The following is a 13,026-nucleotide window of genomic DNA, read 5'->3' as shown; positions in this document are numbered from 1 at the left end:
TGACCTCCCCGTGCAGTGTGGGTTAAGGTTTCCTCCCACAAGCCAAATACAATGCAACAGGTAATAGAATTGGACAAATTCCAAAGTGTCACATATATGCAGTACTGCATAGAATACAGCATATATACCCCGTTAAAAACTCTATTTTATTTTTTTTATAGATAAAGTCTTTTCGCCCAAGCCGGATATCCGGTTACTCGTTTATTTTTTTTATATTTTTTTTTACAATTTCAACTGAATAAAAAACGGCAAAATACATTGAAATACATTTTATTGAATATTTATTGAATAACAATTTTTAAAGGATTTTTGAATGGATGGTTCATTTTAAATATATATATTTAAATCTCACGTACACCCAGGGGGTCCACATACCCCAAATATATTTAAATGAGCATCTGACATCGTAGACAGTCTCCGGTTAAATTGGTGGTAGAGCACCAATAGTCCCAATATAATGAGTTCATGCAGGAGAAACACGCTGCTGTCTGTAAACATGTCACTAAACCTGAAGGATTTCGTGTGACCTGAATTAGATCGATTACACATCGGTGTGTAGGAGGGTACACACTCTTGAACCCGGTGTGCTGTATTTTATCTTTTACATGCTCCGTACTGCAGGAAGAAGCATTGAGCATCCTAGTTTAATCTGAAATATGCTTCCTTTCTCTTTGCACACAATTTAATCACATTGCCACCTTTTATTAAAAGGTTAACCTTACACCGAAAAAACGTTGAGTGACACTAAAAGCCAGACCAACCTTCTATTAATGATGAGTCATTCTAGTCAACATTTTGCATTCATTTACTGATTTTATACCCCTTTGAGCATGTAAGAAACATGAATCAGCTGCTGTTTTGCCAGTGACTGACATGAGAAGAGTTTAACAAAACATCCAGCAGGTGGAAATTACGGAGCTTTTATTGCATAGTTTGGATTTGTTGAAGCGTGATATCTTATTGTGAAGGACAGATCTACGGTCCGGGTGTGTTGACAGCATTGATGGTCACTTTAGTGACTCTGCTAAAAGTTAATATCCACACTCTGCTGGCTAGTTTGTGATATAGTCTTATCTTAACCTGTGATAATACAACATAATCTATCTCATTTTCATTTGTAATATCAATCTAAATTTGTAAAGTGATCAAATATATCCTGTAAAAAGCACAATATTCTCCTCTGAAATGTAATGGAGTAGAAGTATAAAGTCACAACAAAATGGAGATACTCAAGTAAGGTACAAGTACCTCAAAATTGTACTTAAATACAGTACTTGAGGAAATGTACGCCTCCACCCTTGATCCAAGAAAAATCCAACTACAGCCAACTTTCTGAATGAGTATTTTTATAAGACATATAGCCATTTTGATAATTCTGATACGTCATGTTTTGATCTGAACGTTCATATGTTCATATACATCAACATTTCTTCACTATGTTATCGCAAATTCACCTTTCATTATGCAATTAAATATTCAGCATCACCACAAACTACAGCCTCCAAAAGGACCACTAACTGAAATGAAGCAATTATCGCTGGTGAAAAACTGATATTAATCAGGACAAGTGCAGGATTCATCTTTCCCTACACATGTGCTGTTTGTTTTTTATGATGCAATGTATAATTTTGGTAAGTTTATATTCATAAAAGTATATTTTGATAGTAGAAAACCTATTAAAAATAGTGCATCCAAACAATTCAGTACTCAAACCAAACCAAAGCCTTAAAAATGGACTCTTCAGGAAAATTGTTCAAGATAATCATCTGAGTATATTGTTTTTTCATCAATAAGAAAAGTCAATTTCGCTCAACAGTCCAGTGTTTCACACTTTGTCAGACAAAAGTAAATACTCTCCAGCAGGTGGGGGTGGTGCGCCTTTATGTTGGGTTTTTATCCTCTGATAAACAACAGAAGAAGACAGTTGCCAGCTGATTCTTCCTGCTGTACACACCAAACATATGTGCTTCTGTTGACTAAACGGGTCGGGTCGGGACGTGCGGGTGGGTCACTTGGGTCAATGTTCATGGTCAGGTGCATTTTGGGAACTTCTGCAAAGAATTTGACCTCTCGTCCAGTTCTGAGACAACGGATCAAGCTGCAAAACAGGTGATCTTCTAATCCTGACAAGGGACTGTATTGTTTTGCTATCTAACAGCTGTCCCTCTAAACAAGGACCCTTTGATAGAACCTACATTTGTGTTGTGTTATGTTAATAAAGTAAAGCTGATATCTGCAAGTCAGTGCATGAATAGACTGCGTAGAGTTTTTAGTTCACATATTGCATTTGAAAGTCCCCATAAGACAATGCAATATTACACAATGAATACATAACAAAATAACCGGTGCCGTTAATGGTCAACCATGGTTGTCCTGACTTCTTTGCCAGTGCACTCAGCTTCTGTGCTCTAAGTATAACAGCAACCTCTCCTCCGTGCAGGATGTCGACGTCCCCTCGCCCGGTGGCTGCAGTGTGTCAGATGACAGCCACCCCGGACAAAGAGGCCAACTTCTCCGCCTGTCAGCAGCTGGTGGAGGAAGCCAAGGAGCGAGGGGCCTGCATGGTCTTCCTCCCCGAGGACTTCGACTACATCGGATCCAGTCAAGAGGAGACGCTGTCGCTGTCTGAGAGCCTGACGGGAGACACAATCTCTAAATACACTCAGCTGGCCAGGTAGACAAACAGTAGTTTCATTTTTGTTCCCAGGTTTGTTTTATTTATTTTTTACTCCGCGTCCCACTTTGACGGAAACGTCTGTTCAGTTCTGCTCTGAGAACCGATATTTTCCATTAGGCTGCTGGTTTAGAGCAAGATAAAATACTATTTTCTAGTTCTAAATTCATTCTGCAAATCTTAACTCTGTCCAAGCGAATAAAGACAGTCTATACACAAGATAAAAAAAGATACAGAGCTTTAGGAAAATGTGAAGAAGCAAAACGTAGTGTTGGCTTCATGAACAAGTAGAAAGAGAGACGTGTGCATTTAGAGCTAGAGAGCCAGTCTGGGTTTAATATGTTTATTAGTGTAAATATGTATTCTGTGCAGACGACTCTGAATCCATCAGCAGGCAGCTTCTCTACTATTGTCACACGTGAATAACTGTCACATGTTTAGGATTTCTTCAGGTATTTTAACTCGTCCTTCTTCCAGGAAGTTGGAAGTGTGGCTGTCTCTTGGAGGATTTCATGAGCGAGGACATGACTGGGAGTCCGACAGACGAATCTACAACAGTCACGTCATAATTAACGATAAAGGTACTGCTCCTTGAACAATCTCTCTTTACGCTCAGAAATACACTCATTAAAAGGGCTTCCTCACTGCATTGGAAGACCTGCCCTCCATGCTGTCCACTCCGTGACCCCTTTTGGGTCGACGTACTGACACGTTGTCGTTACACCCACAGGTGACGTCGTTTCAGTTTACAGGAAGTCTCATTTGTTTGATGTGGAACTGCCAGAAAAAGGTGTGTCCCTTAAAGAAAGTGCCTTCACCGTCCCTGGGCCGTCCCTCGTGTCTCCGGTCCAAACTCCCATCGGCAAGGTGTCATTTTAAGAGATAATAATTATCACCAAGTGGAGCTGTAAATGCACATTAATGATTTATTATTATTATTAGTTGACAGAAAGATGTTGGGGGGGGGTATAAGAATATGTTCAGCTCTTAAACTGTAATGCAACATGCTAATGCTAAATGTCTTATGTTTACATGCAATGTATTTATTTTTTTGTCCAGTTTGGAGTGACCTCACTGGAAAGAAACACACATTTTTAATTTAGGAATTTTAAGTTTTGGCTGTGGGTTTTCAAAACGGTAGGAGATTTTTAAAATGTAGAGAAACAAAACGACACATTCTTCTTGCTCAATTCATTTGTTTAATACAAAGAAAATGTTCAGGCATATTTTAGATCCACTTTGGCTTTCCAGCTGTAAAGTTTAACACTAAGATCTGTTGGTGTTCTGAGTCTTTGTCTTGACTGTTTTTATTCTGTCGCCACAGGTTGGCCTGGGCATCTGCTACGATGTGAGATTCCCCGAGTTATCTCTGGCTCTGAGACGGCATGCGGCAGAGATTCTGACGTACCCATCGGCCTTCACTGAAGCAACGGGAGCTGCTCACTGGGAGGTGGGACGAGTCATGATAAGACCAAAGAGAACAGGGAAGGGAAAACCATTTTTCAAAAACAAACAAACCAATTCCATGTATTCGCTCCCAGGTGTTGCTCCGGGCGCGAGCCATCGAGAACCAGTGCTTCGTCCTGGCGGCCGCGCAGGTCGGCCGGCACACTGAGAAGCGGCGGTCGTACGGCCACGCCTTGGCGGTGGACCCGTGGGGCGAGGTGCTGGCCGACTGCGGCGGGGTGAAGCCCGGCGTGGTGCTGGTGGAGATCGATCCGGAGAAGGTCAGCAGCACCAGGAAGAGCATGCCGGTGCAACAGCACCGCAGAGACGCTGGTTTCTATCACAGTCTGGAGAGCAACTGACCAGCTCTGTGGGCTCCGTCACGCTGCTTTATGAGCACTTTATGATGTAATTAATGAGAGATCAAAAGAAAAATGTATTTCTGCTGGTTTATTAATGAGAAACACCAGGATGGGATGGTGGAAACATGAGTTTACTGTGAGGAAACAAGCATATATTAGTGCCAAATGAAGCTGTTAATGAATAGAGTGAATTTTATCTGCTCGAGATAAAAGTAGTAGTGCAAACTAGATTATCTGAGCATATTATAAAACAATCTGCTGCATCTTCTTTTACATTCGGCTTTTCTGGTTTAACTTTTGAATCATTTTGTCATCACTGCAGTAGATGATCTCATTTATATTAGTAAAGCTCACTCAGGATCAAGAAAATCAGCTCAGACCGAATGAGTCTGTAAAACAATATTACTCGTTGGTCGATAGATGGCGCTGTTGGGCAGTAACAATATTAGAAACCGGAGGAAAATGGCTGTAAAACATTCCTGTTCTGGTTAAATTACAGATTTATTTATATATATATATATATATATATTGATATTGATATTGATTAGTTTGTCTTCTGTTTCCAGTAACAAAGTAAATAGTTCATTTTCTTCCTTCTGCTTTAAGGTAACACATCACTGACACTGAATGATATCAAATAATGAGTGAAATGGTGAAGGAAGGTTTAATCTCTTTTTAAATTAAAATATGTAGAATTATTCCTCTGAAGAGAAGGTTTCAGTTTGAGGTTGATCCTGGTGCTGAGAACGACTGCACTTCTTATTCTTTTCATGTTCATTTTTTAAATTGTCAGAATTTTCATATTTGGTTGAATAAGAAAAGAAAGTCTCTTTAGAAAGTGTCTGAAATAAACTTCTAGCATGATACTCATGTTGATGTTCATCATTAGTATGGGTTACTATCATCATACATGTACACAACAAAACTAAATTACTACATAATAAAAACAATTATTGTAAAAATAAAGTAGAATCATGTCACTCAAACAGGACGAGGGTTGAAACTGACCATTTGTGTCATCAATTAATCGGTGAAATGTGTTTCTGATTGATTTATTAACCATTTAGTCTTTAAAATGTCCTCAACTTTGTTAAGTGTTAATGTTAATTCTTAACAGCAGTTAATTAACCAACTTGTTTTCCAGAGCTTTCAACCATATCTCACAGTCTTCTTCAGACTCTGATTTCTTTTTTTGTGCAACCAACGGTGATGCAAGAAGTATTAACATTTCAGAATGTCTATTGAATTATATATATACAGTATATTTATATTATTATTCTTAACATGAATCTGCAAAGCAACTTAATGGCGCAAAGAATCGTAGTGGAGTAAAAAGTAAACACTTGCATTCGAGGGGACAACACCTCCTACACACAATATACAATCAAACTATCGTTAACATGCATAACACCAGAACAAAGAATATCGCACGATGCCCAACACCAACATATTGCATATTCCTCCTAATAAAAAGACGTACAGTTTCACCAGTGAAAGGAGCTCCAGTATTTAGAACCTGTATGTCAGAGAAAGTTGAGTTAACATTCACCTGCTGTTGTCGTCCTGAGAGAAATGCAAAATACCAGCAGATTATATCTGTGTTCCCCTCCATCTGCTTCAGCTTTAACACCGTCTGAGGGAGTTTGCTATTAAATCCTCAGCTGAGATGCATAAACATTAGTCTGGCATAAGATGTAGGATATTCAAGGTGCTTTATAAGTATTATAAAGCACCTTGAATATCCTACATCTTATCCTACATTTTATACTACATCTCACTAATGTGAGCTGTAGTATAAGTAAGTATAAAAGAGTGCAACATAGAAACACTCAAGTCAATCTGATTTACTTGACATTACTCTGCTGTAATCCTGAAATGTCCCCACTGCGGGACTAATAAAGGAATATCTAATCTAATAAATACCTCAAAATTGCCATTAAGTATACTTGAGTGAATGCACTTACTTTCCCTCTCTGCTTGTTGAGTATTTTCAATGTTAGTACTAAGTACATTTACTAAAGTAGTACACTTGTTGATGCATTGCTGTAGACTAAACTACCCACTATGTATACATTAGTTAAAACCAGCAAAATGCAACATACACATTAATGCAGCAATAATAATAATAATCAAAAACATATATAAATAATAGTAAAACACTGATGGAGAACATTTTACTGCACAATGAGTGCACTTTTGATATTTATAATAAATGTAACTGATTAGCATATTTTTATTTATTTAAGTAGTATTTTGAATGCAGGACTTTTACTTGTCTTGGAGTATTTTTACAGCGAGGTTTAAGTACTTTCACCCACAGATATAAGTACTTCCTCCACCACTGCAGTAGTACAGTGTATTTCTCTCTTTACTAGTTAGCTTCAGGTAGCCGGGAGTCAGATCCGCAGCCTCAGCTCCGCGGGACTCGACCCAGACAGTGTTTACTACGAGGATAGAAGCTAGTCAGACTCCGGTCAAGAGCAGCGCACGGCTAATTTACCAGCGTTAACGTCCTTTTACCGGCTCTAGTAAAAGGCTAAGCTAGCTCTAATAATTAAATCAAAATCAGCAAAATCAAATCGATATAAGCTTGAAATGTAAGAAGTTAAAGTTTAGTTTAACACCATTTAAATTCGCTGAAAACGGACGCTAACAGGTGCTAACGCCGGAGTTAGCCGAGCTTCTCCGGACAGCTTGGTCACGTGACATGAGAATGACGCGTCACGTCGCTCTGCGTTTCGAAGTGCTGGTTGCGCAATAGTTGTTTTTTAAAATTGGCAAAGATAAATATAGTTCCAAGTTCTACATGATCGGGCTGCACGGTGGCTTAGTGGCTGAACACTAGGCCTGGCATACACTCGGTCTATGGGTTCGACTCCCGCTCCAAGCTGGACTCCGAGTCCCCTTTGAGAGCACCCGAGACCCGATGCTCACCACCACCGCACGGTGGTGAGCACCGGGCCTCGGCTAGGGAGTTAGACCCGCCCCCCCGAATGTATGTGTGAGTTGGCATTGACCTCCCCGTGCAGTGTGGGTTAAGGTTTCCTCCCACAAGCCAAATACAATGCAACAGGTAATAGAATTGGACAAATTCCAAAGTGTCACATATATGCAGTACTGCATAGAATACAGCATATATACCCCGTTAAAAACTCTATTTTATTTTTTTTATAGATAAAGTCTTTTCGCCCAAGCCGGATATCCGGTTACTCGTTTTTATTTTATTTATTTTTTTACAATTTCAACTGTGAATAAAAAACGGCAAAATACATTGAAATACATTTTATTGAATATTTATTGAATAACAATTTTTAAAGGATTTTTGAATGGATGGTTCATTTTAAATATATATATATATATATATATATATATATATATATATATATATATATATTTAAATCTCACGTACACCCAGGGGTCCACATACCCCAAATATATTTAAATGAGCATCTGACATCGTAGACAGTCTCCGGTTAAATTGGTGGTAGAGCACCAATACTCCCAATATAATGAGTTTATGCAGGAGAAACACGCTGCTGTCTGTAAACATGTCACTAAACCTGAAGGATTTCGTGTGACCTGAATTAGATCGATTACACATCGGTGTGTAGGAGGGTACACACTCTTGAACCCGGTGTGCTGTATTTTATCTTTTACATGCTCCGTACTGCAGGAAGAAGCATTGAGCATCCTAGTTTAATCTGAAATATGCTTCCTTTCTCTTTGCACACAATTTAATCACATTGCCACCTTTTATTAAAAGGTTAACCTTACACCGAAAAAACGTTGAGTGACACTAAAAGCCAGACCAACCTTCTATTAATGATGAGTCATTCTAGTCAACATTTTGCATTCATTTACTGATTTTATACCCCTTTGAGCATGTAAGAAACATGAATCAGCTGCTGTTTTGCCAGTGACTGACATGAGAAGAGTTTAACAAAACATCCAGCAGGTGGAAATTACGGAGCTTTTATTGCATAGTTTGGATTTGTTGAAGCGTGATATCTTATTGTGAAGGACAGATCTACGGTCCGGGTGTGTTGACAGCATTGATGGTCACTTTAGTGACTCTGCTAAAAGTTAATATCCACACTCTGCTGGCTAGTTTGTGATATAGTCTTATCTTAACCTGTGATAATACAACATAATCTACCTCATTTTCATTTGTAAAATCAATCTAAATTTGTAAAGTGATCAAATATATCCTGTAAAAAGCACAATATTCTCCTCTGAAATGTAATGGAGTAGAAGTATAAAGTCACAACAAAATGGAGATACTCAAGTAAGGTACAAGTACCTCAAAATTGTACTTAAATACAGTACTTGAGGAAATGTACGCTTCCACCCTTGATCCAAGAAAAATCCAACTACAGCCAACTTTCTGAATGAGTATTTTTATAAGACATATAGCCATTTTGATAATTCTGATACGTCATGTTTTGATCTGAACGTTCATATGTTTATATACATCAACATTTCTTCACTATGTTATCGCAAATTCACCTTTCATTATGCAATTAAATATTCAGCATCACCACAAACTACAGCCTCCAAAAGGACCACTAACTGAAATGAAGCAATTATTGCTGGTGAAAAACTGATATTAATCAGGACAAGTGCAGGATTCATCTTTCCCTACACATGTGCTGTTTGTTTTTTATGATGCAATGTATCATTTTGGTAAGTTTATATTCATAAAAGTATATTTTGATAGTAGAAAACCTATTAAAAATAGTGCATCCAAACAATTCAGCACTCAAACCAAACCAAAGCCTTAAAAATGGACTCTTCAGGAAAATTGTTCAAGATAATCATCTGAGTATATTGTTTTTTCATCAATAAGAAAAGTCAATTTCGCTCAACAGTCCAGTGTTTCACACTTTGTCAGACAAAAGTAAATACTCTCCAGCAGGTGGGGGTGGTGCGCCTTCATGTTGGGTTTTTATCCTCTGATAAACAACAGAAGAAGACAGTTGCCAGCTGATTCTTCCTGCTGTACACACCAAACATATGTGCTTCTGTTGACTAAACGGGTCGGGACGTGCGGGTGGGTCACTTGGGTCAATGTTCATGGTCAGGTGCATTTTGGGAACTTCTGCAAAGAATTTGACCTCTCGTCCAGTTCTGAGACAACGGATCAAGCTCAGCTGAGATGCATAAACATTAATCTGGCATAAGATGTAGGATATTCAAGGTGCTTATAAAGCACCTTGAATATCCTACATCTCACTAATGTGAGATGTAGTTTAAGTAAGTATAAAAGAGTGTAACATAGAAACACTCAAGTCAATCTGATTTACTTGACATTACTCTGCTGTAATCCTGAAATGTCCCCACTGCGGGACTAATAAAGGAATATCTAATCTAATAAATACCTCAAAATTGCCATTAAGTATACTTCAGTGAATGCACTTACTTTCCCTCTCTGCTTGTTGAGTATTTTCAGTGTTAGTACTGAGTACATTTACTAAAGTAGTACACTTGTTAATGCATTGCTGTAGACTAAACTACCCACTATGTATAAATTAGTTAAAACCAGCAAAATGCAACATACACATTAATGCAGCAATAATAATAATAATTAAAAAACATATATAAATAATAGTAAAACACTGATGGAGAACATTTTACTGCACAATGAGTGCACTTTTGATATTTATAATAAATGTAACTGATTAGCATATTTTTATTTATTTAAGTAGTATTTTGAATGCAGGACTTTTACTTGTCTTGGAGTATTTTTACAGCGAGGTTTAAGTACTTTCACCCACAGAAATAAGTACTTCCTCCACCACTGCAGTAGTACAGTGTATTTCTCTCTTTACTAGTTAGCTTCAGATAGCCGGGAGTCAGATCCGCAGCCTCAGCTCCGCGGGACTCGACCCAGACAGTGTTTACTACGAGGATAGAAGCTAGTCAGACTCCGGTCAAGAGCAGCGCACGGCTAATTTACCAGCGTTAACGTCCTTTTACCGGCTCTAGTAAAAGGCTAAGCTAACTCAAGCTAACTAATTAAATCAAAATCAAAATCAGCAAAATCAAATCGATATAAGCTTGAAATGTAAGAAGTGAAAGTTTAGTTTAACACCATTTAAATTCGCTGAAAACGGACGCTAACAGGTGCTAACGCCGGAGTTAGCCGAGCTTCTCCGGACAGCTTGGTCACGTGACATGAGAATGACGCGTCACGTCGCTCTGCGTTTCGAAGTGCTGGTTGCGCAATAGTTGTTTTTTAAAATTGGCAAAGATAAATATAGTTCCAAGTTCTACATGATCGGGCTGCACGGTGGCTTAGTGGCTGAACACTAGGCCTGGCATACACTCGGTCTATGGGTTCGACTCCCGCTCCAAGCTGGACTCCGAGTCCCCTTTGAGAGCACCCGAGACCCGATGCTCACCACCACCGCACGGTGGTGAGCACCGGGCCTCGGCTAGGGAGTTAGACCCGCCCCCCCGAATGTATGTGTGAGTTGGCATTGACCTCCCCGTGCAGTGTGGGTTAAGGTTTCCTCCCACAAGCCAAATACAATGCAACAGGTAATAGAATTGGACAAATTCCAAAGTGTCACATATATGCAGTACTGCATAGAATACAGCATATATACCCCGTTAAAAACTCTATTTTATTTTTTTTATAGATAAAGTCTTTTCGCCCAAGCCGGATATCCGGTTACGCGTTTTTATTTTATTTATTTTTTTACAATTTCAACTGTGAATAAAAAACGGCAAAATACATTGAAATACATTTTATTGATTTTATTGAAAAAATAACATTTTTTAAAGGATTTTTTTAATGGATGCTCATTTTAAATATATATGTATATTAAATATTTATTAAATCACTTTTTTTCTTTTTAAATATACTTTATTAGAGAATGTGCACAATATGATGACAGGGATCAGCAAACTGCAACATACACATTAATGCAGCAATAATAATAATAATCAAAAACATTAGTACAGTAGTATTTTGAATGCAGGACTTTTACTTGTCTTGGAGTATTTTTACAGCGAGGTTTAAGTACTTTCACCCACAGATATAAGTACTTCCTCCACCACTGCAGTAGCACAGTGTATTTCTCTCTTTACCCCCTCCGCCCCCCGCGAGGATGGGAAACAGGAAGTGGACGTCACTGACACAGGAATGGGACTGAAAAAAGAAAACACCATCATGATGAGGAGAATGTCAAATCCACTCGTGTGAGGAAACACACAAAAAAACTGTTTCAACCCAACAACAACCCTAAAAAAAAGGATGAATTGTCGTGTCCGAGCTGGAATTGAGGCGTCAGGAAGGTAACGCGCTTTCTTTTCTTCTTCTCCTCCTTCTTTCGCGGGTATAACGGTTAGCTATGTGTGTTTGAGGGGGGCAGACGTGTGTGTGTGTGTGTCTGTCTGTGCGCGTGTGTGTGTGTTTCACCACCCGAGGCCATGTCTCCATCCTCTTCCCGCTGTCACATTTAGTGAACTCGCGAGGTGGATATCGCGTCCTTCTTGCCGCACGAGCAGCAGAGCTTACATGAGAATATTTAGTGGATAAAATGCTCGTTTTATTTGTTGGTGGTCGCGGGCCTTTGGCCACACACAAGCCGGCGTTACGTGCACGCAACCCGGCTGTTTTCACCGCGACGTGTCGGGGGTGACGGCGCAGGGTGCGCGCGGGCTGACGGTTGGTGTGTTTTCCATCGTCGAGTGTTGGAAATCGCCGCATTCTTCTTCTTCTTCTTCTTCTTCTTCTTCTTGCTGAATATGTGACTTGTAAAAGTGTAGAAAGTTGGGCTGGATAATACACTCATTTTGATTGTGGTATTTTTTTTTAACAATGACACTTTCACACACCACTTCATATAAGTTTTGTTCAGGCTGATTTTTATTTAATTGTTTTAATGGCAGATGAACATGAGACAATATGACTGTTTGTAATCCAATTTAATTGACTATAAAGCTGATTTTATTTATAATACAACTTATTAAAAAATGTGATCAATCTTAAGTTGTTTTTTTCCCAACAAAATGTTTGAGTCTTTTCATGGCCATAATAAATCAGTTTAAAGATAATACAAAATATACATTGTAATGGCTGTTTTTCACGACAGTCAATGGGTTAATTTAGTGTGAATTTATGTAATGTTTATTTAAAAGGACGAGTAAAGCCTACAGCGTTCACAACTGCCACATGACACAGCATGTCTTTAGACTGCGAGATAATACAATTGTTTGTTGTCACTCTGATATTTTGTGCATTTAAATAATACTAGAATGTAGTTATTGAGTTGTTTTAGCTGAGGTCTGATAAGAAAAGGACACTTGACTTCCTGTATTCAGTTGAATACATAGATGCATTTACATTTAGTAAAATGTGAAGAAATGAGTGAATAGTGCTCATTGCATGACGTAAATTACTGCGAACCTGTCTCTTTACGACACTATAAAATATGAACGATTATTTGTTTCCTCTGAACAGGACGAACACATGTAAATACAAAATACACGTTTTCTAACCAATACTGTATCCATGTCGACAAAATGTCACACTTAAAG

The 13,026-nt window shown here is 38.6% G+C and overlaps 1 protein-coding gene across 1 annotated transcript; it reads left to right on the top strand.

Moving 5' to 3' along the window:
• The first annotated feature begins 2,028 nt into the window (after positions 1-2,028).
• Positions 2,029-5,342, top strand: LOC306734702 (deaminated glutathione amidase-like). Its single transcript, XM_079216081.1, has 6 exons — positions 2,029-2,109; positions 2,441-2,674; positions 3,152-3,255; positions 3,405-3,541; positions 3,999-4,124; positions 4,216-5,342. The coding sequence occupies exons 2-6, from the start codon at positions 2,442-2,444 to the stop codon at positions 4,480-4,482; spliced, it is 867 nt and encodes a 288-aa protein (XP_079072207.1). The 5' UTR covers positions 2,029-2,109; position 2,441; the 3' UTR covers positions 4,483-5,342.
• Positions 5,343-13,026: the final 7,684 nt, after the last annotated feature.

This window comes from Taurulus bubalis (assembly GCF_910589615.1).
Source record: "Taurulus bubalis genome assembly, chromosome: 3".
Taxonomy (NCBI): Eukaryota; Metazoa; Chordata; class Actinopteri; order Perciformes; family Cottidae; genus Taurulus; species Taurulus bubalis.
Note: the sequence above shows the minus strand (reverse complement) of the source record. Positions and strands in the feature narration are given on the sequence as shown.

Coding starts and splice junctions, on each gene's coding strand:
- LOC306734702 (XM_079216081.1), top strand. CDS start 2,442: ATGTCGACGTCCCCTCGCCCGGTGGCTGCAGTGTGTCAGATGACAGCC. Junction 2,675..3,151: donor AAATACACTCAGCTGGCCAG/GTAGACAAACAG, acceptor TCCTTCTTCCAG/GAAGTTGGAAGTGTGGCTGT. Junction 3,256..3,404: donor CGTCATAATTAACGATAAAG/GTACTGCTCCTT, acceptor TTACACCCACAG/GTGACGTCGTTTCAGTTTAC.